We start from the raw sequence: 25,277 nt of genomic DNA, 5'->3' as shown, positions 1-25,277 counted from the left end.
ATAAAAGCAGTGCGGTCAGTGTTAGGGGGAATGAAAGGGGGAAGGAGCATAAAGCCGAGCACAGAGCCCGCTGAGCCAGTAACGACAGAGCGGGGACAACATGAAGCTGTCACACGGCGCACAACAGCAGCCAGTCAGCAGGCGAGCACACAGGGAGGTGAACACATACAATCCAGAGAGACCATTTGTGGTTTGTTTTGTTTTGATTTCTGTCTTGTTTGAGAACGTCTAACTGCGTGCGTCTCTATGGAAACCTGGCGTACCTTATCCAGTACATGGCCGGGTGCTGGTAGAAATCCAACGACCCAGATCTCTGCATAGAAAAGCTGTCATCCAGCTGAACACAAAGAGAAACCAGCACAATCAATCTACAGACCCAATACAATGTGCCACTAAAACTACTACTAAACTACTAAAGTACTAAATTATACAAAATTCACTGAAAGCATCCTTTAACACCAGTGCAGCTGCTGTTTGTCTGTAAAATCTCTGGAAACCAACGTCACTTTCACTTAGCAGAAATCCACAGAACTCTCTATAAACCAGTTAAACGTAGCGCTGTGTTAAAATCAATAACAGCCCGAGGTGAGAACCAATCAATCAGTACCCTCAGGGCCAGGCCAGTTGGATTATGGGTACTGTAGTTTCGAGTGGGAATGACTTACTGAGATGACCGACACTCCAGCAGTGGTGTCGTTGACCTTGGGACTGGTGTTGAAGTGCTTCTTGATCTTCCCTGCTACCGACAGCTGGTGTTCGTTCTCACACAGACCCTCGTCCTGTAGGAAGAGAGGAGAGGAGAGGAGAGGAGAGGAGAGGAGAGGAGAGGAGAGGAGAAGAGAGGAGAGGAGAAGAGAGGAGAGGAGAGGAGAGGAGAGATTTTAAAAAATGGGGAAGATAGGAGTTTTAATCAGGAAATATTGCAATTACTTCAAGCCACATAATTTCTTGCGAGCATGTTGAATTGAGGTGAAGTCTACTCATTGGAAGGGTGAATGGGGTTGATTTACAGTGTACTTACAGTGACCCATGGGTGCTCTAGCACCTGGAGGGCAGTGTATCTCTGATCCACCTCCACCTCCAGCATCGACCGGATCAGCTCCTACAGCAGCAAACATTGAGATAATTATTCAATGTATATTAAATGACTTTAAAGAAATTGCCACCATCATTTGACTGGATCCAGTTTACAGTATGCACACACATACATGGGCAAACACACAATATGTCCACATAGACAAACAGATATTCACCTTGGCTGTATCTGAGACGTTGTCCCAGTACGGTAGAGGAAACTCTAGCTGCCCCATCAGTATCTGATCAAAAAGCACTTCTTGGTCGTCACTGCTCCTGCAGACACAACATTTGGATACACATGAATATATACAGTATATACCAACAGACTCTACTGAGAAAAGGCCACTCCACCGATTAGCATTCATCAGAGAAAAGATGCATTATTACCACTAACCATAAGGGGGACTCAAACACCGCTGTCTGTGAGATATACTGTACACTCAAGGTATGGCATGATTTCAAGAATGACCTTGCTCAGGGTGAGAACAGTGAACGGTAAAAGTGGTAGTGGAATTTAAGGGAGGTCTAACTTGGACTGCAATGGTTAAGTATGGAGGCAGATCTGACTGCTGGCTTACCCACGGAAGGGCGGGAAACCACACAATAGGATGTAGGTGATGACTCCGGCTGCCCAGATGTCCACCTTAAGGCCATACCTGCCCAAAGACAGAGAAAAAAGATGAGTTAAAGGCAGAGATAAAGGTTGAGAGGGAAAAAAGGAAGGTAACATGCGGTAATATCACTCCCTAGTGAGGTGAGATTCCTTGACAACAATGCAGAAGATTTTTTTTTCTTTTGTAACCAGCCTCACTGTTTACATTGAAGGACCACAACAACAGGAATGTGTGACAGATAAATTGAACATGAATTGAGCAAATACTCTAAAGCAGTGGTGTCCAATCATGTGCCAACAGTCTTCTGCAGGTCTGCAGGTTTTCCAACCAAATACTACACCAACTTATTTCACTAATTCACACACCTTCAACCAGAAAACCTTTATACTATTGGCCCTCCATGACACATGATTGGACCCCACTGCTCTAAAAGGCTGCCTCCATGTCATCCCATTGATTTGTCCATACAACCTTATAATCCTCAACCCAGGGAACCGATGCACATACCCTGTCTCTGCGATGATTTCGGGTGCTACATATGTGGGCGTCCCACAGACGGTGTAGAGGGGTCCGTCCACCACAGTGGCCAAACCAAAGTCTCCCAGCTTCAGGCTTTTGCTGCCATCTGCGTGCTCATACACCTGGGCACAAGCAGAAAGTATACATGAACGCACGCACACACACACACATACATAATGCTGTTAAAGTAGAATAGTCAATTGCTGCAATGAAATGAGCATGAACCAGACTGGCTGGCACGATAATTTGTCTGCAGTTACATAAATAGTACTAGTGGATCTCGCTGTTTGTGGGGAGGGGGTGTTTGTGTTTGTGTGTTCCACATTATTCAGTTTTCATGATTATACTGTGGCTCAGGAAAAGAATAATGCTCTTCATTATGTTTTGCAAATAAATGTAATTAAGTTAAAAGTTGAATTGAATTAGTTAAATTGAATGAATTTGAAGTCTAAGTCCTCGCAGGCAGAACAGTCACAATACTGGACCCTGATTGGCCGACAACACTGTCCTGATTGGAAGGATTTCAGTAATTGTTCAGTGAGGGGAGTCAATCAAGACCAAGTCCAGTTGTGATGCGTTGCCTGGAGTTAGTCTGAAACTGCCTGTGAAAAGGGGTGTATTTTCAAAAATACAATGTTTCAATTTAACCACTCAAAATCACATTTTAATTATGTTTTCATTACACATTTTTGATCATATATGTATATAAATAGAGGAAATTTAAATCCTCAGTCTGGTGGAGGTAATATGTGTGTAATCTGTTTAAGCACACACACGCTTCCAGCCACTCGCAATCAGCTTTACTGCCAAAGGAATATATGAATGCGTGTCTGTGTGTATTTATATGTGTTTGTAATTACATATTCACGCTAAATCCCTATATTGTGACATGCAACACTATACACAAGTGAACACTGTTGTGAAACTAAAGCCTGCTGACACTGATAAAGAGTCAACATTTTTTCTTTTTTTCTGAAACAAGAGTGGGCAGTCCACTCATCCTCAGCACCTCTTATTTATTCAGACAGCTGGAAGCAGAGAGACAGAATAGTGGAAACACAGGAGAGAAAGTTGGAAGGACCCCATCCCAGGTCTGGAGTGGGACATTTCTAAAGTCGCTACAGGTGATGAAGCCGCAAACTGCCCCAAAGTCAGGGCAACATAGAGAGTGAAGGAGAGAATGAAGGACGGAGTAAGAGGAAGACGACGATAAGACAGCAAGATCGACAGAAGGGAGAAGGAGGGAGGAAAGAAACAAACGAGGGAGGCTGGAGAAGGAGTGAAGGAAAGATGTGAGGGCAGCAGGGATGAGTCATCCCTCTCCTCCTCCTCCTCCTCCTCTGTGCGAGCGAGTGATATTATTTCATCGTTCATTCAGAAAGGAGGGTGGGAGAGAGAGGGATGCGGGAGTGGAGGGAAGGAGGGAGGGAAGGAGGGAGAAATTAAGTAAGAGAGGGAGGAAGAGAGGGAGGGAGAGAAGAAAGGAGATAGGAAGTAAGCAAAGGAGGGAGAGAGGGAGGGAGGGAAGAAGAGAGGGAGGCAGGAGGCGAGAGAGGGAGAAAGAGAGGAGGGGAAGGAGGAAAGAAAGGAGAAAGGAAGTGAGAGCAAGGAAGGGAGGAAAGGAAAGGAAGGAGAAGGGAAGTGAGAGGAGGAAGAGAGGGAGGGAAGGAGGGAAGGAGAAAGAGAAGGAGGGAAGGAAGGAAGGAGAAAGGAAGTGAGAGAGGAGAAAGGAAGTGAGAAAGGTAGGAAGAGAGGTAGGGAGGGAGGAAAGGAAGGAGAAAGGAAGTGAGAGGGAGGAAGAGAGGAAAGGAAAGAAAAAGGAAGTGAGAGAGGGAGGAAGAGAGGGAGGGAGGGAGGAAGGAAGGAGAAAGGAAGTGAGAGAGGGAGGAAAGGAAGGAGAAAGGGAGTGAGAGAGGGAGGGAGGAAGGAAGGAAGGAAGGAGAAAGGAAGTAAGAAAGGAAGTGAGAGAGGGAGGAAGAGAAGGTGGAAAGGAAGGAGAAAGGAACTGAGGGAGGGAAGGAGAGAGGGAGAGAGGCAGGCAGGAGGAGAGAGAGGGAGAACGAGGGAGGAAGGGAAGGAAAGGAAGGAGAAAGGAAGTGAGAGAAGGAAGTAGTGAGAGAGGGAGGAAGAGAAGGAGGAAAGGAAGGAGAAAGGCAGTGAGAGAAGGAGGGAGGAAGCGAGACTATGCTGCGGTAAGTTTAACAGGTTTACAAAGACACACACACACACACACACACACACACACACCTATAACCACACACACACACACATATATATAACCACACACACACACATACAGACACACTCTGCTTAACCTCACCAGCAGGTTTTCTGGTTTGATGTCTCTGTGGACGATGTTGAGGCTGTGGAGGTATTTGATGGCGTTGGCCAGATTGTAGAGCATGCCGCTGGCGTCCCTCTCTGTGTATCTGTTGGTCGAGGTGATGGCATCGAACAGATCTCCGCCCTGCCGAAGTCATGATGGGATGGAGGGGGGGGGGGGGGGGGGGGTCAATATTAGTAACTCTGACACAGGAGAGGATGACTCGTTTGTTTTCACACACACAACAGCATCACGGACGGAACACCGCCGTAGCTTTTCACAGTCGTTCATCTTTTCTGCTGTAAACAGTTTGGAGCTAAAAAGTTTAGATTTAGTAGAGGAGGTTGTCGTCTCCTCAGCAGCTGTAAGCGGGGGGGATGTAAACTGTGTCCTCATTTCTCACCTTGGTTGAAAACATCTTCCTCTCTCTCTTTCTTTCTCTCTTTATTTTGCCCTCTCTCTCATGCAGTTATTCTCTCTGTCTCTCTATCTCGCTTTCTCTTACTTTTCTTTCTATCTGAATCGCATCCTCTTCTTACCCCCCTCTCTCTCTCTCTCTCTCTCTCTCTCTCACTCTCTCTCACACTTAGCACTTCCCTCCCCGAGTGGACTAAGTGGAGCAGAGGCTTAAAATAGGGCTGTATCTCTCTCTCTCCCAGCACAAAATCAGACACACTCAGACTCGCACAGCGACAGTCATTAAAATATGAAAGCTGTCAAATGCCACAGCTCAGCTGCTAACCAGGCATTTGCACCCCTCTACCTACCTACCTCTCCATCCCTCCCTCCCTCCCTCTCCCTCTCCTCTCTCTGCTCTGACCCAGAGATACCTTTGCCTCCGCCTTTCAACACATCCATCTTACTCTCCGTCCCTCTCTGTCCCTCTCACGCTTGCTCACTTGTGTTGTCCGTTTCCATCTCATTCATTCACAGTTTCGCCGTGGCCTTCTCTCGGTTCCTCCTACTTCAGTCGCGCTCACACGTACACGCTGTTCTCCCACAGATTGTCTCTCATCTATATTCTGTAGTACTCTACGCCACACAACACTAACAGATGGATCGCATTCCTGGCTCCTGAATTATGCACAAACATTTCTTGACTCAGAGAGAGAATGAGGAATGTGAACACACGACCGCTCTGGGCCAAAGACCGATTCTCCATCCCATACTGTGTGACTGGTTTAGAATTCATTATCCGCCTCACCAGTTGAATGTTGCGGCTCCTCGTACTGGCTGCTCTGCCTCTGTCACCGTTATCTGCCTCTCTGCTCCTCTCTCTCTCTCAAATTGGAGATAATGATCACCATCATATGTAACCAGAAACAGGCCGACAGAAAGAGATACACAAACACACACATGCAAAAAGAGCTCTCTCTCTCTGTCTATCTATCTCTCCGTTTTCCCAGCCTCCCCCCAGCCAGCTCAGTCAGCTTCAGTTGACGCATAAACACATAAACATACACACATATTTATACACGTACAGAACGCAAGCATGATTACACACCTTGACCAGCTCCATGACCAGATAGAGCTCGCTGTACGTGTCTACCTCCTCTATGAGAAGGACGACATTAGGGTGTTTGACCCGGCGGAGGATGGCCACCTCGTTCTGGATCATGTGCTCCTGGAATAAGGATCGAAATTGCTTTAATAGCCAAGTAACACATGTACAGGAAAACTGAGTGACTGGAGGGATGGGGTCATTTTATACTGAATAATGTGTGTCTTTTCTTATTTGCACTTCTAGCTTATAGGACTGTGTGCTGATGAGCATTACTGCAAATGTTTCTATCTGCAATTATATGAAAAGGAATAAATTCAGCTACTCTTGGAGGCAGATGGATGCTCCTCAAGAAAAACTTTTATTGATGCAATAATAATGGTTTTTATTACATCAATAAAAGCCTTTCTTGAAGAGCATCCATCAGCCTCCAAGAGTAGCTGAATTCATTCGTTTTCTAGTTATTTCCAGTTCATGCACCTTGGTTTAAAGACAAAGTTTTTCTTCTAGTATCTGCAATTATCTGCCAGATAATACAAGGCACCTCTTTGTGTGCCAGCTAACTATGAGTCACTTTTAGAGTAATAGTTCGTAGTCCTGTGAATATCCTTTACCTTGCCCCTGCATTTGCCCTTGTTGATGATCTTCAGAGCGTATTCCCGTCCCGTGGAGTGCTCCACGCATTCCCGGACTACTGCAAAGTTCCCATCGCCTAACATGCGTCCCACCTTGTAGCGGTCTGATATGTAGGACGGCACAGCTGGAACCTCATCAACTGGAACCTCAGCTACAGGGAGGAAGGGTAGTGGAGGTTAGTGTGGAGGGCGAACCAAACTTGCTCACCTTTTTGTTTATGAAAGTTTAGCTGTGGGGGCCGTTGTGTGCCAACATCTCAAATAGGATAATCCAGCATCAAATACATATATATATTTAAATAAATACAGTCATATTCATGTGGGAAAATTAATTAAATGGACACAAATAAATGATATACATACTTTATTCTCTGTGCTTAAATACTTTAATGATGGCCCCCATAGTACCCACTTTTTCAGGCTAATATGATATGAATTAAATTTATTGCCTACATAATAGTAAGTAGAATCAGACTTGAATGTGCATATGTCACATGAAATTAGAGTCTTTCCTGACAGAATAATTTAATAAAAATTTAACAGACATCCTACAGAGATTAACACTAGAAAGACCAATGGATTTTGGGGGTCTATGGCCAACAACCTGTCAACTGAGGAGGGTAAATAAAATTGTAAATACTATTTCTTTGCACAATTTTGAAAATCTAACAACACTGGTTTAAAGTGGGCCAAGGAAAAGTCATGGAGGGACATTTGGAAAGCTGCTATTGTAATTTCAAAACAGCCGACATGGTGGTTTGGCCTTTCTAGTGTTAATGCCATTCTGAAAATATATATTTTTGTTCATATTGGTGGTTGTTTGCCTTATGGGTATCACCAACTCACATTCATAGTTTACCCATCTTTTGAATTACTACTACATCACTGTTAGAGTTAGAGGGTTTTACAGAGACAGAAGGATGAAGAAGGGAAGACAGAGGAGAGAAAAGATGTGAGATGGTGCTGAACAGAAAATGAGGTGCTGAGGACCGGTTGATTTTTTGCATGGTGTTCATGCACAGTACATACAGCGGCAGGAGACCGGAGAGATGAGAGAGAGAGACGTGCAACAAAGGTTACGAACATGATTCAGACACATGACATTTGCAAGTACATGGTCTTCGCCCACAGAGCCACCATGACGTCCGGGTGACATATTCTTATAACATCAATTTTCCCTACCTTCAGGAACAGGAACGGGTTCGTCCCCGTCTTCCACTGAGCTAGAAACTTTAGCGGAAGACAGAGAGGCAGAAGAGCCCTGGGACCCCTGGAGAGAGGGAGGGGGGTAGAGAGAGAGAGAGAGAAAGGGAAGGCAAGAGAAAAAAGGGTATACAATTATTCAGTCCACAGGTTTTTTATTACTCCCTCGTCTCTTATCCATTTACCAATAAACACACAGAAAAATAAAGGTGCTGAAAATGGTTCTTTGGAGTGATGCCATAGAAGAACCATTTCTGGTTCCACAAAGAACCTTTCAGACCAAGATTCTTTAATGAACCATTTCTTCACTCCTTTGCTTAGACACCTGCATTGTGTTTTTGTTTATCTGCCCTTGTGCAATTGCACAATATATAATATGGAGGGGTTTGGTTATTTTCCACATTCATGCCATCACCCACCATTCAATAACTAAGAATTAAGAACCTTAAGAAAAGGTTCTTGAAAGGTTCTTTGTGGAACCAGAAATGTTTTTTCTATGGCAACTCCGAAGAACCATTTTCGGTTCCAGTTCGCACCTTTAGTTTTCTGTGTGTTCAAATAGTTAGGGACATGCTGTCACAGATCCTCAAAACTGTGTGTGTGCCTGTGTGCATGTCTGTCTCTTGTGTTGCACTGGTTTACACTGTGCAGGTGAGCTGTGCAGTTGCTCATGGGAAGAGGCAGAATGGAGCTACTTAGGCCAGTGAGCAGCATATAAAGTAGTTACTTATTCAGCAACCACCTGTGTGTGGCCATGTTGGACAGACGGTAGAATCTCAATATGCTTCTCAACACTTCATGTAATTCCTACCTAATTGCTCCCTCCTTTCACTCCTCACTTCTACCTTTAATAAAACTGAAAACACGGGTTTGGTGACACTAATAAAGGTGGATGAATATTGCCTTTCATCTGGCTGGTAAGTAGGAGGTCATTAAGGAGAGGGAGACTGGCGGAGATGCGGCGTCTGCGTCTATCTAAAGACAAAAACTCATTACAACCTCTACCTCCTAACCTTCTGTCTGGTTGTCATGGAAGCAACAAAGATGGGGAGTGAGAATCTAGCCGGGACTGTAAATGAGAATCCCATCCTTTCTCTGCTCCTATCCAGCGCTCTACTCTCCTCTCCTCCAGACCTGGGTAATATATGAACATGCTTTTAAACATTTGAGCTACTTGATTGTGCTTCCTTTATCTTGGCAGACACTTCAACAGCCTCAGTCTCATCACTTGTAAGATGCTATGAATCAAATGCTCCTCACGTTCCTCAAGTGTTCAATATTTATTGAACTACTATGCCGCCCATGTCTGCTCTCCTTCTGCACTCCCCCTTCCCCTCACTGCCTCTCTGTCTCCTCTTTCCTTTGCTTTTCCTTTTTGCCTTTTGCCATTCCTCTCTTTTATTTTTCCTTCACTCCTGCCTTGCAGTCAGTCCTCAACAAGGAGGTTTTACAGTAGATTGTCCTGAAGGCACAGTAATACTACATGGTGCAAGGGGTGTGGCTGCACCCTGGCCCGCGACAGGAGGGGGGACCCCATCACTGCCTCTATAAATCCAAAACGGGCCCCTGGCATTCAGGTGTGAATTATTGACGAGTGTAGTTTGTAAAGTGTCTGAGTGTCCTGAAAGGAAAGTGTCTTTATATCTAAATCTATAATGGGCATGTTTTTAGCGAAGATGCCTCATCACAAAAGTGACAAAAAAAAAACTTTCCCAAGTTAGGTGAATTCATATGCAAGCCTTTGTCAACCCAGGACACTCAGCAAGCATTTAACGGAAGGAGCTGGCGAAGTTCAACGTCAACCTAAACAAGTTTTGCACTTGTTTAGGTTGACGTTGATATTATGGCAGGGTAAAATTCATATTAAAACTGGTTTGGAAACTATTTTGAACTGATATCAGAAACCTATTTAGGACCTGATTTCGCAAAACAATATAATTAGCAGCTGGACGACTACGGACTTCTCAGCTTTCCTTTTGGCACTATACTTATACAGGCTTTCAACGTTGGTGCAGGTTGCCATATCAACATCTAGCCTATTCTATTACTGCAAAGCATAATAGTGTAAAATTGGCAGTTAATATTCACAAAGTTGAACTGCATTCAGTCCATTTTGGGACATGGGTAGGTTGGGGTAGGGCAGCCCTTAGCAGTCCTTACACCCCGGCCTCATGTGAACCTCTTACACCAATAGTTTCCAGTCAGACTGTGAAACTGCCTGGAAAGCCTGCTGTTGTAGCAGTGAGAGGAGAGGTCACCCTTCATAATGGCTTAAATCTAAAAACTATTTACAGAGTGCTGAGCTGCCCTATATCCCAACCAAAGTAGCCGTCAGCTCTTTTACTCATCTCTTCTGCGGTGACCCGAAAACCGGCCAGGTGAATTTAGCTGTGACTCAGGCTGTGTTGGGTTTACGTAACATTGTTGTGATGGGGCACTCATCCTGGAACAAGAAAACCCACTTAATATCCATACAGCCTCTAAACCTCCTGGGCTTTGTCGACAAAACACCCTTGTTGTGGTCTTTTTTTCACATGCCGACTCGTATATTTGCCTCTCTTGTGCCCTTTATCTCTCATCTCTGCTCTGGCCTCCACTTGTTTTCTCATTTCGAACTCGTATCTCTCTCGGTCTCTCTTCCTGCCACCGAGGGAAACAAAATACTGTTGCTATGGAAACTGTTCAGAGAGAGCGGTGCTTATGAGACTTCCAGTGTGAAGACAGAGGCCTATATATGGCCATTTCCTGTCTGCCGGCTGGGAGGTGGATTCACCCTTCTATGAACATTGTGTTTCTTTCCTGTGCTCCAGAGAGAGCGAAAAAACTACTAGACAGATGGAGAGACAGACAAAGAGAGAAAGAGACGGAGAAACAGAGAGAAAGGGAGACAGAGGAAGAGACAAAGGGAAAACAGGAGTTGGAGAGATAGAGGCAGAGAGATGTGCCTAGTTGATATTGATCATTAGATTTGGCAGCAGAGGCAGGAGCTGTCTTGTTATTATTAGACCATGGCGGGATCCAGCTTTCTCCCCGTTGCACAATACAACATACACTACTGCTGCTATTCCTAACACTACATCTCTATGTTTTCACATCGACTATGACTCAAACCGCTAAAAGCACAACTGTCCCACACTCTATTGATTGAAACAAACTGTAAAAACCCACTACATTTACGGCTGGAGCCGCTGCTCTTCAAACCAACAAGGGCCAGCACTCAACGACCGAATACCGCTCCGTTCATAAATGTGAATTAAACAGGATGTCCGTTATTGGCCGGGAACATGCAGCATCATCTCAGTAGCAGCAGATGTGGAACAGTACAAAAGAAACAAATAGGATGAGTGGAGAGCTGGTATAAAGGAAGAGTGTAAACTGTAGGGTGATGGGTCAGAATTATTTTGTGAAAGAAGAATTTAAGCATTAAAATTTCACCATGCTTTTACATAACCAACTTAACTATAATGCTTGTCTTAATGCCACTAAGCCTACAATATTTGAAGCCCTAGGTTGTGAGTGCAAAACCTCCTCTAGACCCGTGGGTTTATATTGCACTGCAAAAGTCAGCAAAAGCAGGATTTACTGGCATTTGCTTTAGTGGAAACATCTAAAAAAAAATGATTTGAATGTAATAGGATACTTGTTTTGTCCCGAGTTCCCGCTCCTCCTCTCCTAAGAACAGAGGGAATAACAGATAATATTTTTTCACTGCTATTTCGCTGTCTAGACAGACAGTGAACATAATCTATGTGACTCTCATCTGAAGAGATCAACACTGCTGGGGATTCTCTCTCTTTCTGCCCTGCCCGGCAGATACAGGGAAGTCATTTTAATCGCGATCCTTATCGACTGCAATCCCGGGGAATCACAGAAACGTAATTAAATGCTTCAGGGAAAATTAAAAATGGGAGGGAGACTTGGGCTGTCCCCAAAAAACCCAATCCAGAGCAGAAGCAGTGGGACGGGGAGATGAGCGCACCTCTGGGACCGGGTTTGTGTTGGAAGCGCTGCTCTGTTCTGTGGTCTTGAATATAGAACTACATAAAAAAAAATAATTAAAAAATACCGCTGATAAACATGTATATGAAGACAATGATGCTACATAATCATCCTCCATATACTGGGCATGATCTCAAAGATTTGTTAAAGTAGGTGGGTGTCATGATGAACAAAGCTGTTTATCCACACATAGTAGAGATGAGGTGAAATAAGGACACATCTGACACACGATGACACAGTGAATGGGAACGGGAAAAAAAACGACAACACAAAATGAAAATGAAATGACAACGAATTTAATGATGACATCAACAAATGCAAAGTGATACATTTAGCAAAGGAAATACAAACAAAACGAATGAGCCGAGAAGAGTTGGCAGCATTACATGAGAAAACCAAGGAGGCAAAATGTAGACGCCATGCAGACAGAACAGTCCACACAACAATGAAAATATTCTTCCGCACACTGAAAGACTTCAGACCCTTTTCTTATTTACATATCTTTAATGTATGTAAACGGCAGCAAAAACAACACATCGGAGCCCTGTGCAAACCTGATGAAGCCTGGTGGTGAAACGTGGGGGCGGATTGTGTTGCTGCTTTTTAGATACATTAAAGATATGTAAATATGCTCTGAAGCCTTTGAGTGTGCAGTTCCATATTTTTATTGTGATATAAAGTAAACAAAACTTTCAAGTATGAGGGTTATTTGAGGGGATGAAATGTTCAGGAAACGCAAATCTATTGGAATTCGGGACAAAAATATATATATATTTGAAATGTGAGACATGCATGTGGGTGAAATGCATTGGCTATTCTACATAGATGCTTTTAAATATTTTTCACCTGAAAAAGTTGTGCCATAGTTAGGATTTTGGCCTTGGCCGTTTGTTTTTCACATTTTCAATGTTTCTTTTTTTTTTTTTTGCTTTAAGTAGGAGCTGCTGCCAATTTCCATTATGCATGCACCATACTGCGAATAAAAAGAATATATTTTCACATTGTTGCAGTACAGCTCATTATTTGTTTGGTAGACAAGTCGATTCAGAAGCCTGTGGCTCTGATTAACTTCCACTGGAATGCCAACTGTTTCCTCATGTGCTGCAGCCAGTCTTACTGGCAGGTAGTTATGAGAACAAAAACTGGACAAAATCCTATTGACATAAACACAACATGAAATGAGAAGTATACATCCTGATAACAAATACATGCTTTAGTAACGACAAACACACATGATGGATGAAATGAGACAATATTCACCCAGGTAATAATACGCTCTTTCTCTTTCGCTCTTTCTCTCACACACACACACACACAACATGCACGCGCACACACACATACACACATAATACAATTGTGAATCACCCAACATAAAATAAGAACAATGAGAACGAGAGGTGGAGCATGCAATTCAATGGACTATGGATGGACATGAATGACTCAATGGTGAGAGGAGGATGTAGGTGAGATACTACTATTGACAATTAGCACTCTCTCTCTCTCTCTCTCTCTCACACACACACACACACACACACACACACACACCTGCTACCTGATTGCATCACAGCTGCAGTTACCACTATTGGCATCAAAGAGCTTCTGTTTGCCCTGTGATCAATCTGTTGTGTAGTGGCTGTTCAGTGTATGCTTTTTTTTTTTCTTGTCTGCTTTCTCACATCTAATGGAGTGAAAAGAATGGGAAGAGCAGTGACCTCGCCAGCTCATTCAATTCTTCTGTCTGTGCTTCAGGAATGAAAGATAATAAAATTGACTGTGTGTGTGTCTGTGTGGGTAAAATGAGAACAGAGAATAAAAAATAAGATAGGAAGAAAGCAAGATGATTGTGAAAAGACAAAGTACTGCCAGTGAGGCAAGCGGTACTAAAAGGACTTTTAACAAGTGAGGAGGAGGAGGTGGAGAGGGGGGGATGGGAGGAGAGTGGATGAGTTCATGTATATATAGAGCATTCTTTTATGCTTCTGTTGATAATTCATGAAAATGGGTCACGCTAGTGTGCAGCAAATGTTTGAAACCCGTAACACGCACGAGTGTGCATATTCAAGTCAAGCTATTGCCTGTGCGCAAATGGTCATTTCATGTATAGAAGTGGGTTTTTTTTAAGCAGACATGAACGTATGTAAGTGAATATTTCTGTTATTTCTATGAATATGTGCGTGCGTCCATGTACGTGTGTAAGAGAAAGGAAAAGCACATGAGCCACGGTGTTGGCTATGCGTGGCTAACGTGGGGCGATGCTACGTCTGTAATTTCTGCTGGAGGAAATAGGCTGTGATGGTCTGGATTGTGCGAGCAGCCTACTTCAGGCAGTGAAGTGCCTCCACGTATTTTAATGCGGGGTCCAACGAGGTGAGCCGGCGAGATTTGTCCTAGTACGAGGTCAGAGAGTCTGTGCAGCTCTGTGGCTGCCTAGGAAATGGATTTATGGTAGTTTTCAATATATATTTAGGTGAAATTTAAAAAGGAGAGTACAATAAATTCATTTTTAGTCATCTGTGAGTCCCAAATGTTTTTTAGTTACAGGTTAGGTTAGAGTAAATTATGCATTTAGTTGTGAAGGTGAGAAAGCCAATAGTGTGTCCTTATAAGTATCATAATAAGGGGATTTGTGTGCGTTTGTGTGAGTGTATTGTGTAGTGTAAAGTGCAGTAGTGTCAGAAGATTGGAGTCCACTTTAGAGAGAAGCTTGGGATTCATCTACAACACAAGTGATGGAATATTATTTCTCGCTGTGAAGTTTAATACCCTCCTATATGGGGGGGTGGGGGTGGGGGGGGGGTTGGGTGGCTGTAAGTGACTCAGTGCAAGAGAAATTAAAAACTGGCAAGGAGGGAAGGGACAGAGGCAGAACCACTAAGAGGGAAGATAGAAAAAGTGAGAAGTGGAGAAGAGAATGACAGAGTAATATAGCTGAGTGTAAAGCTGCAGAGTGGAGGGGAGAGATAATGGGGTATGAGGCTTCCTCCCTTACTTCCAGCCAAGCCGTTGCGGGCTTAGTATAGGGTGTCAGGCAGCACAAAGCCCAGAATAATCTCTCGTCGAGAAATACGCTCTCTTGATTCATGTGCTATAAAATCTGAATTAAACTGCCACACCAGGGGAGTCAGAATTGCACTACAAAGCTAATTTGTGAAGGCTAATGCTCGGTGAGAAAAGCGAGTGGAAGGGAAACGGCTAATATTTCTGGAGCGCGGCTCTCTTCTCGTTACTGCTGGTTACCCCTGCTTCACCTCTCTTACCCCAACTTGTTAGGATCTCATTCTGCAACTGTAGAAATTATCTGGGAGGAAAGAACAGAGCAGCAGCTACTGAACACTGTAATTGCCTGCATTAAATGCCCCAAATTTATTCATTCAGAGAGAGAGAGAGAGAGAGAGAGAGAGAGAGAGAGAGAGAAAGAGAGCTTATGTATGTGTGCACTTGCCCGCCTCTTTCCCTTTTCCATTCAACGACTGCAATCCATGATGACCCAGTTCCATAACAGATGGTTGTGGAAACTCTGCAGCACCTTGCTCTGTTCTCGCTGTAGATACGACCCGATCTGACCTGTTCCTGTGTCCCTGGCTGATCCCACCCTGCATGACCCTCACATATCACATCAATATAACCTCATCAGTGTTCGTCTCATAAGCCTGCGGCCCAGTACTCTCTCCACCATCCATTAATCCTGTCTGACACATCAACTGCAGCACGAGACTGAAGCTACTGAGCCCAAACAATGAATTCTTTATGCTATGCTGATTTTTAGCTTATATGCATGTAGCCAGGCGCACACTCATACGTGCCTGTGACACACTCACACACAACCATACACACTCAGAAGCCAGGGCACAAACCATTAAATCTGCTGTATGCCCCATTGTCTCCTAAAAACAGTACAGATCTGTTGCCTGCAACAATAAATAGCAAAATAATAAATATTACACATTATATCTTAGCTGCATGCCTACCATCAGGCATAAAATCAGTGCGTATGAATCTGTTATATGCTGGGGATTGCAGCTTCAGCGTGAGTGAGCATATTTGAGAGTAATACAAAGCCATGTGCAAGTGATGAAAGGTTCAAATGTACTGCTGTGTTTGCATGTGAAAGAGTGAGAGGCTGAGGGAAACAGAGAACAGAGACAGGAAGGGAAAGAGAAGTGGTGCGTGAATGTGTGTATGTGTGTGTGTGTGTGTGTGTGTGTGTGTGTGTGTGTCAGAGTGTTTGTTTACAAGTCAGAAGAGACTGAATCAGCAGCAAGCTTAGAGCTCCTACAAATTAAAGAGCTGCTGTGAGGAGGCAGGGTCTGGTTAGGATTGAGGCTGATATTAAAAGCTCACCATCATTACTGTCAAGGACTGGATTAACAAACACTTTGATCTGCCACGCACACACACACACACACACACACAAAACACCCTTTACATGAACTCGGCGTCTCTGATGTGGTATTCACATTTTTTCCCTCGAGTTGCATGCTCCTAAAGAAACCTCTCAGTACAGTACAGTAGTATTGTCTCTACAGTAACTCTGAGCTACACAGTGAACGTACAATGAGTCTGCACCAAAATACCCCTTTCTCCCCTGTTAGCTGAGTAGTGCACTAATGATGACGAGTCGGGTGTCATTTGAAACACAGATCATGAGTTTCATTTGGGATTTGGGCTGATGCTTCGATGAGGATTTCTTTTGAATCCCATGCCAATCACAGAATACTTGACGAAAAGAAAAATGGCCGCTACTGATCAGATACTGATTTACTAGTATAAAATATGTTCCTGAATAGTTTCCACAAAAAAAACATGTAATTTGACTCGATAAAAGAGTAAAAAATTTGATCCTACAACAACAGTCAATATTGAATGGGTCTTTTTTTTTTTGCTGGCGGCCAATAAAATGCAATGCAACGCACCGCTTGGTAGCTCACAGATGATGCAAACGATTTATAGTTTTTGCGAAACAGACACAGATTGGAAATTTGGAATAGGCCGCTCACAAGTCCACTCATCAGTCTCATCTTTAGAGTCAGTATCGGCCAATACTGACTGGTGACTGATCATCTCTAAATGTCAGTGATCGCATCATTCGCTGTTCAGCTACCAAAGGCAGACAAGAGTTCTCCATAAACAACAGAGAGCTACGGGTTAACATGTAGGGGGAAAACGACAGAATATCAGCATGGAAGGAGGAATTGTTCTTTAAGACTATTAACCCTGGGGTAAGACTTGTAACATTAGGGGATCCTAACGTGAACCTGCCATTACCCAGAATTCCGGAGCAGCACTGTGTCAGGTCAAGGGTCAGACCCCCCACCCCTCCACCCCACATCCCGACCCTTTCTGAGACACTAAAGATGGAGGGATGTTGTTGTTTCTCCATATTCTAGGGACTCTAAGATGTAGTCGGCCTATGCTCAGTCACGGCCTTGTCCTTTTCCTGAGAACATAGAAGGAATGTGTTATAGATTAAGTGTCACTAAATGTTAGGGCTGAGTGTGTGTGTGTGTGTGTGTGTGTGTGTGTGTGTGTGTGTGTGTGTATTTGTGTCTTACCCTGCGTCGGCTGAGGCTGCCCGGGCTGGTCGGGGAGGGGCTGGGAGATTTTCCCGAATGAGGAGTGGACAGCTGACTGGCCGGTGTCCCATTCACTGGAGGGAGAGAGAGAGAGAGAGAGAGAGAAAAAGGGAACAGGATGCAGAAGATTGAGAGGACGGGTGAGAGGGGCGAGAGTGGGAGAGAAATATTGAAATAGATTAGCCTTTAACGCGAATGGGTATTTTCTAGAACAGTTATATTTCTGAGTGTCTAACAGCGGCCCACACTTCCGCCCTCAGCATCCATCCATCCACATGAATGAGGCAGAGGAGGTGGAGGTGGAGGAGGAGTAGGAGGAGAAGAGAGGTAAAAGAAGAGAGAAAAAGGTTTGGAATCCATATTGCTGTTTCTTATTTTAGCCAAAAAAAACAAAATTCGTGATGGTCCAAATCCCCCTGACACCAGGTAGTTATATACCTGAGCCCTTACAACATATGTCAAACTATTACAGCATGTTCCCAGCTTAAAGTCTAATGGCTCGAAGTCAATACACCACATCAAGCTGTCCTCATTTTCAACCAGTTCCTCCACTCAACACACTACTGACCCCGAGCTGATCTACTTTTCCAGCTGCAGCACAAACCCAGCGGCATAACCTCATTAAACAAGAACATCTGATTAATCAACGCTGCACCCGGATCCTGTGTGTGGTCAAGTGAAAGGCAGACTCAGATGAACTCCTGATGGCATCATTAACCTGCGGAGAATCAGGAACAAACAGCCTGGCTGCATTGAGCTTCCTCCTTATTGAAAACATTGATTACTCTGCTATATGAGCAACCATACTGGACTGGTTCATCCCAGATTATGACTCCAGTCTGCCCTTACGAAGGCCTATTAACCTACAGCAGTGATTTACAGGTAATAGGACTGCAGTAATCAGTAATGACAACTGGAGTCTTTTTCAGCAGTCCCCACCAGGCCCCACTGAGGTCCTCAGACCGCCACAACACTTTACACCTCATGTAATGTGTTGCGCTCATTCCTAGGCAGAGTTTCAGCTTGCTAAGTGACTGAGTCCAGCTGGAGCGCTGTGATCAGCTCTCAGTAGCGGCCCCTAGTGTCTGCATCAGGCCGATCCTCACCGGCCCCAGCTGGAGCCCCAGGACCTCCGAAATCCACTTGGCCCGGCTGTGATAGCCTAACAACTTTCTACTGCTGTAGGCTGGTGAAAAGGCTTTAGAATAATTGAGAATAAAGTTGTAATTTTTTTTATATTTAGTTAACAAATCCTAAAGAGCAATGACTTCTAGAAAACTGTAACCCATAAACATCACCAGACCCCTGATGTCTTATTTCCCAGCCATTTTTTATTATGACAATGGATTGCTTACTGATTACAACTATACATGTAATCAGTAATCTATACCTGATTACATTTTTAGAGTAGACTCCATCCTATAGCACCACCCAAAGTATAAATAACTATACTAATAATAATTAATTAATGTTTATTCCCCTGTCGAGATCAAAGAACTACATTATTCAAGACAAGGACAAAAAAAACACATAATAACAGACTAAAATGGCTTGACATGCCCTTGCGCACAAACAACTATTTTTACATTTTCCATCGGAAATGAAAGATTAGAAATTGCTATGGTTTCGATTTACGATAAAAATCCAAGCAATATTCCTGGATCTGACACCGGGCATTTTCATTGATGAAATTCAGCATCACCGTTACGCACACGGACAGACCCTCCTCCGAGTTACACAACGATAAACATTAACATTAAGCCATTTCACAGCCTAGTACTACAAAATCACCCGTATGACACATCGCAAAATCAAGCCATACAGCGTACAAAATCACATCGATGGCGACCGGCGAATCACACATAACCCGCGAACATGAAGTCATCCGAATGGGAACAACTTAAGTTTAAAATTGTCCGGCAGCGTTCAAATTATTTGGAGAAATGCCGTTTACGAGCTGAATAAAAAGGTCGATCTTGATTCCTACCTTCCGCTTCCAGCATGATGAAAACACAGTGATAATCCAAAGAGGGGTAGAAGAAGAAGAACAGCACCTCTGTATGAGCTCCGTCCAATTTTAATAGTAAAGTCTACTGAATGGGAGAGACGGAGCAGCGCTGTAGTACATGCGGCTCATAGGCGGAGAAGCTGCTTGCGCAAACTCTGACGCGCACCGGGGACAGAGAGAGGGAGAGAGAGAGAGAGAGGGAGAGAGAGAGAGAGAGAGAGAGAGAGAGAGAGAGAGAGAGAGAGAGAGAGAGAGACGAGGTAAAAAAAAATAAAAAAAATCTTTTGTTTTGATGCTTTGGCAATATTGTTCCTTACTTTCAAGCCAATAAATCACGTTGAAATGAAATGACTTGAACTGAGAGAGATAAGGAGAGAAAGAGAGAGACTGGAGGAGAGAGTGAGATAGAGAGACAGAGAGAGCAAGAGAGAGAGAGAGAGAGAGCAGTGAGGCAGACTGGGATGGGTCAGGGGGGGAAAGCAGATATAGCCTAGTCGGCAGCCTATCCTACATACAGCATGGATTTTGGAGGCTCTAATGTATGTCATCCAAACACAATCTTCAGGGAGGGATGCTGCTGTTATTAAAGGAAAAATCCACCCTAAAACACTTTAACGCTGTTAAAAAGCAGCTATTGGTGATGCGCTTTGCATTTCTCGTCACATCACGATATTTGCAGCGCGGCTACAATGGAATTTGATAGCAGAAAATTGTTCAAACACCTAAAACATCAACAGTAGGCTAAATGTCAGGTTTTGGTGTCAGTCCCTCAGAATCAAAGAGCAAGGGCTTCTTTCTGGACTCACTATTTCACACTGACATTCAACAATCATACAAGGAGAAATCCATCGTAGAAGAGGCAGAGATACCAATTTTTCTACCAACAGAAGCTTCAATAGACCAGAATGCACTGCAGCAACAAGACATGTTGCCTTTTGAGTAAGGGGCGCGACTCTCATTTTTCCCGACTGGAAAAACTCACTCTCTCGATCTTACTATTACTACCGATTTTGCTCTCTCCACCTACACCTATAACCCACAGCTGAATGGAACAAGTTCACGCCCGTTCTCTGGGGGCTGTCAAAAGGCATTCTGGGAAATATAGGAAATCATTAACTGAAGTAGAAGTATAAAGACGAGGCAGGTTGAGGCAAAGTGGAGGCAACAAAAAAGGTAAATTACACTTTACACTTCATCGCAAATAACATGTATTGAGCTGGAATGCGCTGAATGTTACAAACTGTTGATATATAACAGTGTACTAGCTAACAGTGTAGCTACTTTGAGTCCTAATAAGGGGCTGTTTCATAAACAGAAAGCTGGCTGGAAGCATGTCATTATCTCGCCATTATCGCAAATATCAACACTGCCTCAGCCGCATATCTGGATGCGGCCTGATCTCTGTTATTTGTGTCTGTGTTAAACTAGAGCGCACTGTGCTTATCTGCTTTCAGACTGCACATTTCTCCAATTTGTGAGTAGGATTTATGGAGTGAGAAAAGTCGAGAAGGTTCCCGAAACCGCGGGGTCACAGTTCAGAGAGTGTCACCGCCAGCAGCTGATGCTCCGGGGACACGGGGGATTTGTAGGTGGGTTTGAGACTACACACTTCACCACACCAGTCGCCCCGGTCGTACGGAGTTGCTTGTGACAGAAAGAGAAAGATGAGACACTGAGGTGACAAAGCGCTGCTTGCTGGCACCATCTGCAGTTCTCCGTTAATTTTAGTTGACATGATGTATCGGAGGAGAGCAGAGAGACAGATGGTGAGAGAGAGAGAAAGAGGGAGGGAAAAAATATAGGAGTGCAAATTGTTTTCTCACATTATTTTGGGTCGGTGTGTACGGACACCCACTCAGGGCTGTGAGATCATCACATAATGAAGCCCAACAGATGACAATGTCAGGCTGACACCCTCAAACTTGCCCACATACACACACACACACACACTGATGAGACTGGCAGACTAGCGGCTCAACAGGCCCCACACCTCGCCTCGCAATGAAGGTGTGGAGACTTCACACACCTTCACTGGGCACTTTGAAGACTATCTTCACTGCAAAAACTATTACGGCACTTCCACTTAAAACTTGTTTCCTTTCCTACGTTTCCTTGCTGCCTTGAAACTGCAAGATGACTGAAATAGTACTGAATAGTTGGGTCAAAGTTTATTAGTTGTTCTATCAATGTAAAACTCACTGAGTGAAATAAGTTAAATCAGCAAAAGTCTAGTCATGTTGACAAGTGTTTATTAGTTAAATGATAAGTTCAGGACCTGTATAATTTGTACCTGTAGTACTTGGACCCACAGAGAATATTGGCTCCAGACTCAGCTGCTCCCGCTGCTAGGCCTCTTGCTGCTAACAAGAAGTCCAAACGGGGTTTGTCTAAATAACTCCAAAAAAGCCATTTGTAGGCTCCACAGGGGAGTTGAGAGTAAACGGAAAAGTTATAAAGTAAATAAATAAAAATTAGCCATTACTTACATTAAATTAAAGTTCCGCCATTACTTACATTTTCACTAATCAGGAAATCACAGAACTATTTTTCTCTGCCGCAGCACAGACTGCTGTGAGGTGAAAAGTGTATTACTGGCGGCGTGATCTAGTTTGGCGGACAGTCAGGTCAGATTTTAAACGATTGCGCACGGAGCCAGATAGAGTTTGGTAGAGGACTATCCACTGAGTGGAAATGGTGCGGTGCTGCTGCTTTCTGGGCTGTGGACATAAAGACGTTGGTTGGTCAACATATTGTTTTCACAGACTGGCTTTTTTGGAGATATTTTGACAAACCGTGTTTGGACTCATTGTTAACAGCGAGAGGCCGAGTAATGGAGCTCGCTGTTTCAACCGACAGCTGACTTGGGAGCCAATATTGTCTGCGGGTCCAAGTACTACAGGTATGTAAGAGACAAATTATATATGAGTCCAAAATTGACAAACTTATCCTTTAAGATTCATGAATTCATGAACTGCATTCTAGTGTAATTTAGTCTTTCACTAGTGAGGAGGTTTTTGCTGTCAGTTGTTCATGTGTTACAAAATTATGGCATATCCTGAGCATGGAATTATAAGGTTATATCTGACTTTTTTTTTTTTTAATCAAAATTGACACATATTCATGATCTCTGACTGTTACTTTATGCTTGTGTGGTGTTATTTTTTTAGAACCTTTGGGATTAAATGTTTAAAAAGATGGAAAGTACATAACAGCTTTGCCAGATGGGATGTCAAATCTTTGATGCTCAAAATCTCAGCACTGCACTCCATCCAGATAAAACCTTATAATTCCCAGCTCAGACTGTGCTGAGAGGTAAGCAGCTGAATCTGCACCACTTGCCACATCTGACAGAGAATGGCTACTCCACATTATTGAATTTCTAAAATCTAGAGAGTATTGGGGGTAGGAATTGGGAATTGAACTTATTTACATTTTAATCAGATATAGACCTATGATTTGCCTAACATGCATACGATACATAACAAGTCTCTATCCTGTAACTTTATTCAAATAATAAGAAGGAAGGTTTTCTGGTTTAACTCAAAAACAATCTGTGCTAGGAAGCATGCTAATAAGCTAACAGTGTTTCCTATTAAACTGCTATATGATCAGTTTAGTGAATACGTGGTAAAATGTTCTTTCAGCTCATAATTTTAAGTCGCACATCATAAACTGATGATTATAAGTTATGAAGCTGATAACTAGCAATTGTAAGGTGAAATTGCCAAACATGTAGTTAAAGATGAGTTGCTTTCACTGAATTGCACTATGGGTTTTTACAGTGTAACATCACATCTAAGAACGCAGGAGAACTGGGTCCTCTGTTTGTGTGTGTGTGTGTGTGTCTAGCCACTCTGTCTGTCCCTCTCACACAGATCCACATTCCTCAGTGGTGTCGAGGTCTCAGCTGCAAACACACAGTGAAGAACAGCCAGACATACACACACACACACACACACACACACACACACACAGGACACCAGGTGGTGTTTGACAGCACATGTGTTGTGTTGCACATTCTCTCTCATTCTCTCTCCGTCTCTCTCCATCTCTCTCTCAGACATAATCCATGCTTCAAGTCTTGTCTGAAGTGTTCGTCTGGTCCAGATTATTACATGTGGTAATGAACATTATTAACGTCTGTGTTAGCTGAATTAAAAATGAATGTGGAACTTCACGCTTGCCGTCTGAAAACCTAAAGATCTGTAGCAAGATTTAAAATTAATGGAGCTCTTTTCCACTGTGCAGTATGGATGAAAAATAATTAAATTCCTCTTGTGCTGGTTCCTAAATATCAATAAATAGAACTGCAGGAGCTTTCTGGTCTGTCTGTACTTTTCATTTCATTGTCAAGATAAAAAGGTCTGCATGTTTTGACTGTAACCGTAATAAAAGAACCGATGGACGCAGCAATGAGATTATCCTCTGAATAATTAATCAGCTTGCATTCAAAGGATTATTCTGCAAAAATAATAGGCATAACACTCCACATTAGATTCAGGTAATTAGCTGACACACTTACCTAGAGGGACCTGCAGTAAGTGAACAGACAGAGGCTTAAGGAACCTTTTTCTGTTATGGGGATTGAACTTGTGACCTTTCCATTACAGGACAGTCTCGCCAAGCACCAGGCCACCCTGCCACCACAACGCCTCAGGCAATGGCAAGAAGTAATGCAACAACCTCAGCAGCTGGATGGTGTCATGAGTTTGTTTCATGGCAGGAGACCAGAGAGAGAGGTAACGCAAGTTCAAAAAGTTTCACTTACTTACACATCAGCACACTTCAATACACTAAGCAAACCCAGCTACGTCTGTTTTGAGTGATAGTAACATGTGAGAGTCAGCTGGAGTGTCAAGATTTAGGGTGAATATCTTTGTTTTTGCGACATGTTAATATTTACTTTCCTGGTCAGCAACTGACAGCGTACTGTGAATTGAAAGTGTCTTCTACCTGGCTAAGACAAACCTAAAATTATCACAGTGAGTTGCCATAGCTCGTTGTCAACTTTGATCTATTGTTCTGTCAAATAAAACTCGTCAATCATTTTTCTTTTTCTATCTCATTTTGTTGTATGTAGATGTGAGCATGTGTGAGATATTCTGTTCTAGCTGACACCTTTTCTCTACATGCTGCAATTCACTCATTTGTATCTTTTCATTTTCATTATCAGTGATGAGACTGGACCCACATATGGCCTCCTTGCTTACAGGTCACATGGAGAAAGGTCCAAGCTCTAAGAAAGCCCTGTCAGTCCTATCAGGAAACATCTTCAGGGTTGTTTGTGTTGATGACACTATAGAGAGGAGTCACAGAATCACAGCAAAATCATAAAAAATAAAATAATGGCAGCTGTTATTTAGCTACAAGCTAGGCACAAGCTATTATCTAGCTATTATTATTAAGTCATAACATCATAGTCAGACAAGTCCTAACAACATGAGGTGATATCTATGACAACAGCATGCACGCATATAAGCTGCTGTTTTGATTGGTTGGACTATTTAGCATAATTCTGGGCTAAACTGTTGTCAGGGGGAAGAGGGCGTGATGCGCTTCGAATGTGAAAAAAAAAAAAAAAAACACTCCCGAGATCGTCTGACTTTCAAGATTAGAGTAAGAAAGCAACGGAATACCAATCAGGGCCAAACGGAGAATTCATTAATAATTTGTCATTTCTTCTCGTCATTCGAATCTTAACACTTGTGGTGCAAAGGGATGAGGTGTTACGGAGAGTCACTGCGCTGCGGTGAATACAGAGTGGCATGGAAAAAAAAAAATCACAGACAACAGTTACATCTTGAAACCTTGGAAGGTAATAAGTA

General features: G+C 43.3%; 1 protein-coding gene across 7 annotated transcripts in view; it reads right to left on the bottom strand.

Moving 5' to 3' along the window:
• Positions 1–25,277, bottom strand: part of dclk1a (doublecortin-like kinase 1a) — a 50,285-nt gene that overhangs the window by 845 nt on the left and 24,163 nt on the right. Inside the window, exons 5-17 of one of the 7 annotated variants that reach the window (XM_071903971.2) lie at positions 18,356–18,364; positions 17,424–17,518; positions 7,868–7,939; positions 7,078–7,090; positions 6,649–6,809; positions 6,038–6,157; positions 4,531–4,677; positions 2,199–2,332; positions 1,656–1,733; positions 1,254–1,350; positions 1,022–1,102; positions 666–779; positions 264–337 (exon numbers count right to left, since the gene is read on the bottom strand). In XM_071903971.2, coding sequence (XP_071760072.2) covers positions 264–337; positions 666–779; positions 1,022–1,102; positions 1,254–1,350; positions 1,656–1,733; positions 2,199–2,332; positions 4,531–4,677; positions 6,038–6,157; positions 6,649–6,809; positions 7,078–7,090; positions 7,868–7,939; positions 17,424–17,518; positions 18,356–18,364 — 1,195 coding nt within the window. Of the gene's footprint in view, positions 1–263; positions 338–665; positions 780–1,021; positions 1,103–1,253; positions 1,351–1,655; positions 1,734–2,198; positions 2,333–4,530; positions 4,678–6,037; positions 6,158–6,648; positions 6,822–7,077; positions 7,091–7,851; positions 7,940–17,423; positions 17,519–18,355; positions 18,365–25,277 lie in introns of all 7 variants that reach the window. The other 6 variants (XM_071903969.2, XM_071903970.2, XM_071903968.2 and 3 more) reach the window with 6 other exon arrangements.

Source organism: Centroberyx gerrardi, chromosome 11 (assembly GCF_048128805.1).
Source record: "Centroberyx gerrardi isolate f3 chromosome 11, fCenGer3.hap1.cur.20231027, whole genome shotgun sequence".
Classification (NCBI taxonomy): domain Eukaryota; kingdom Metazoa; phylum Chordata; class Actinopteri; order Beryciformes; family Berycidae; genus Centroberyx; species Centroberyx gerrardi.
This window is presented reverse-complemented; position numbering and strand designations above follow the sequence as displayed.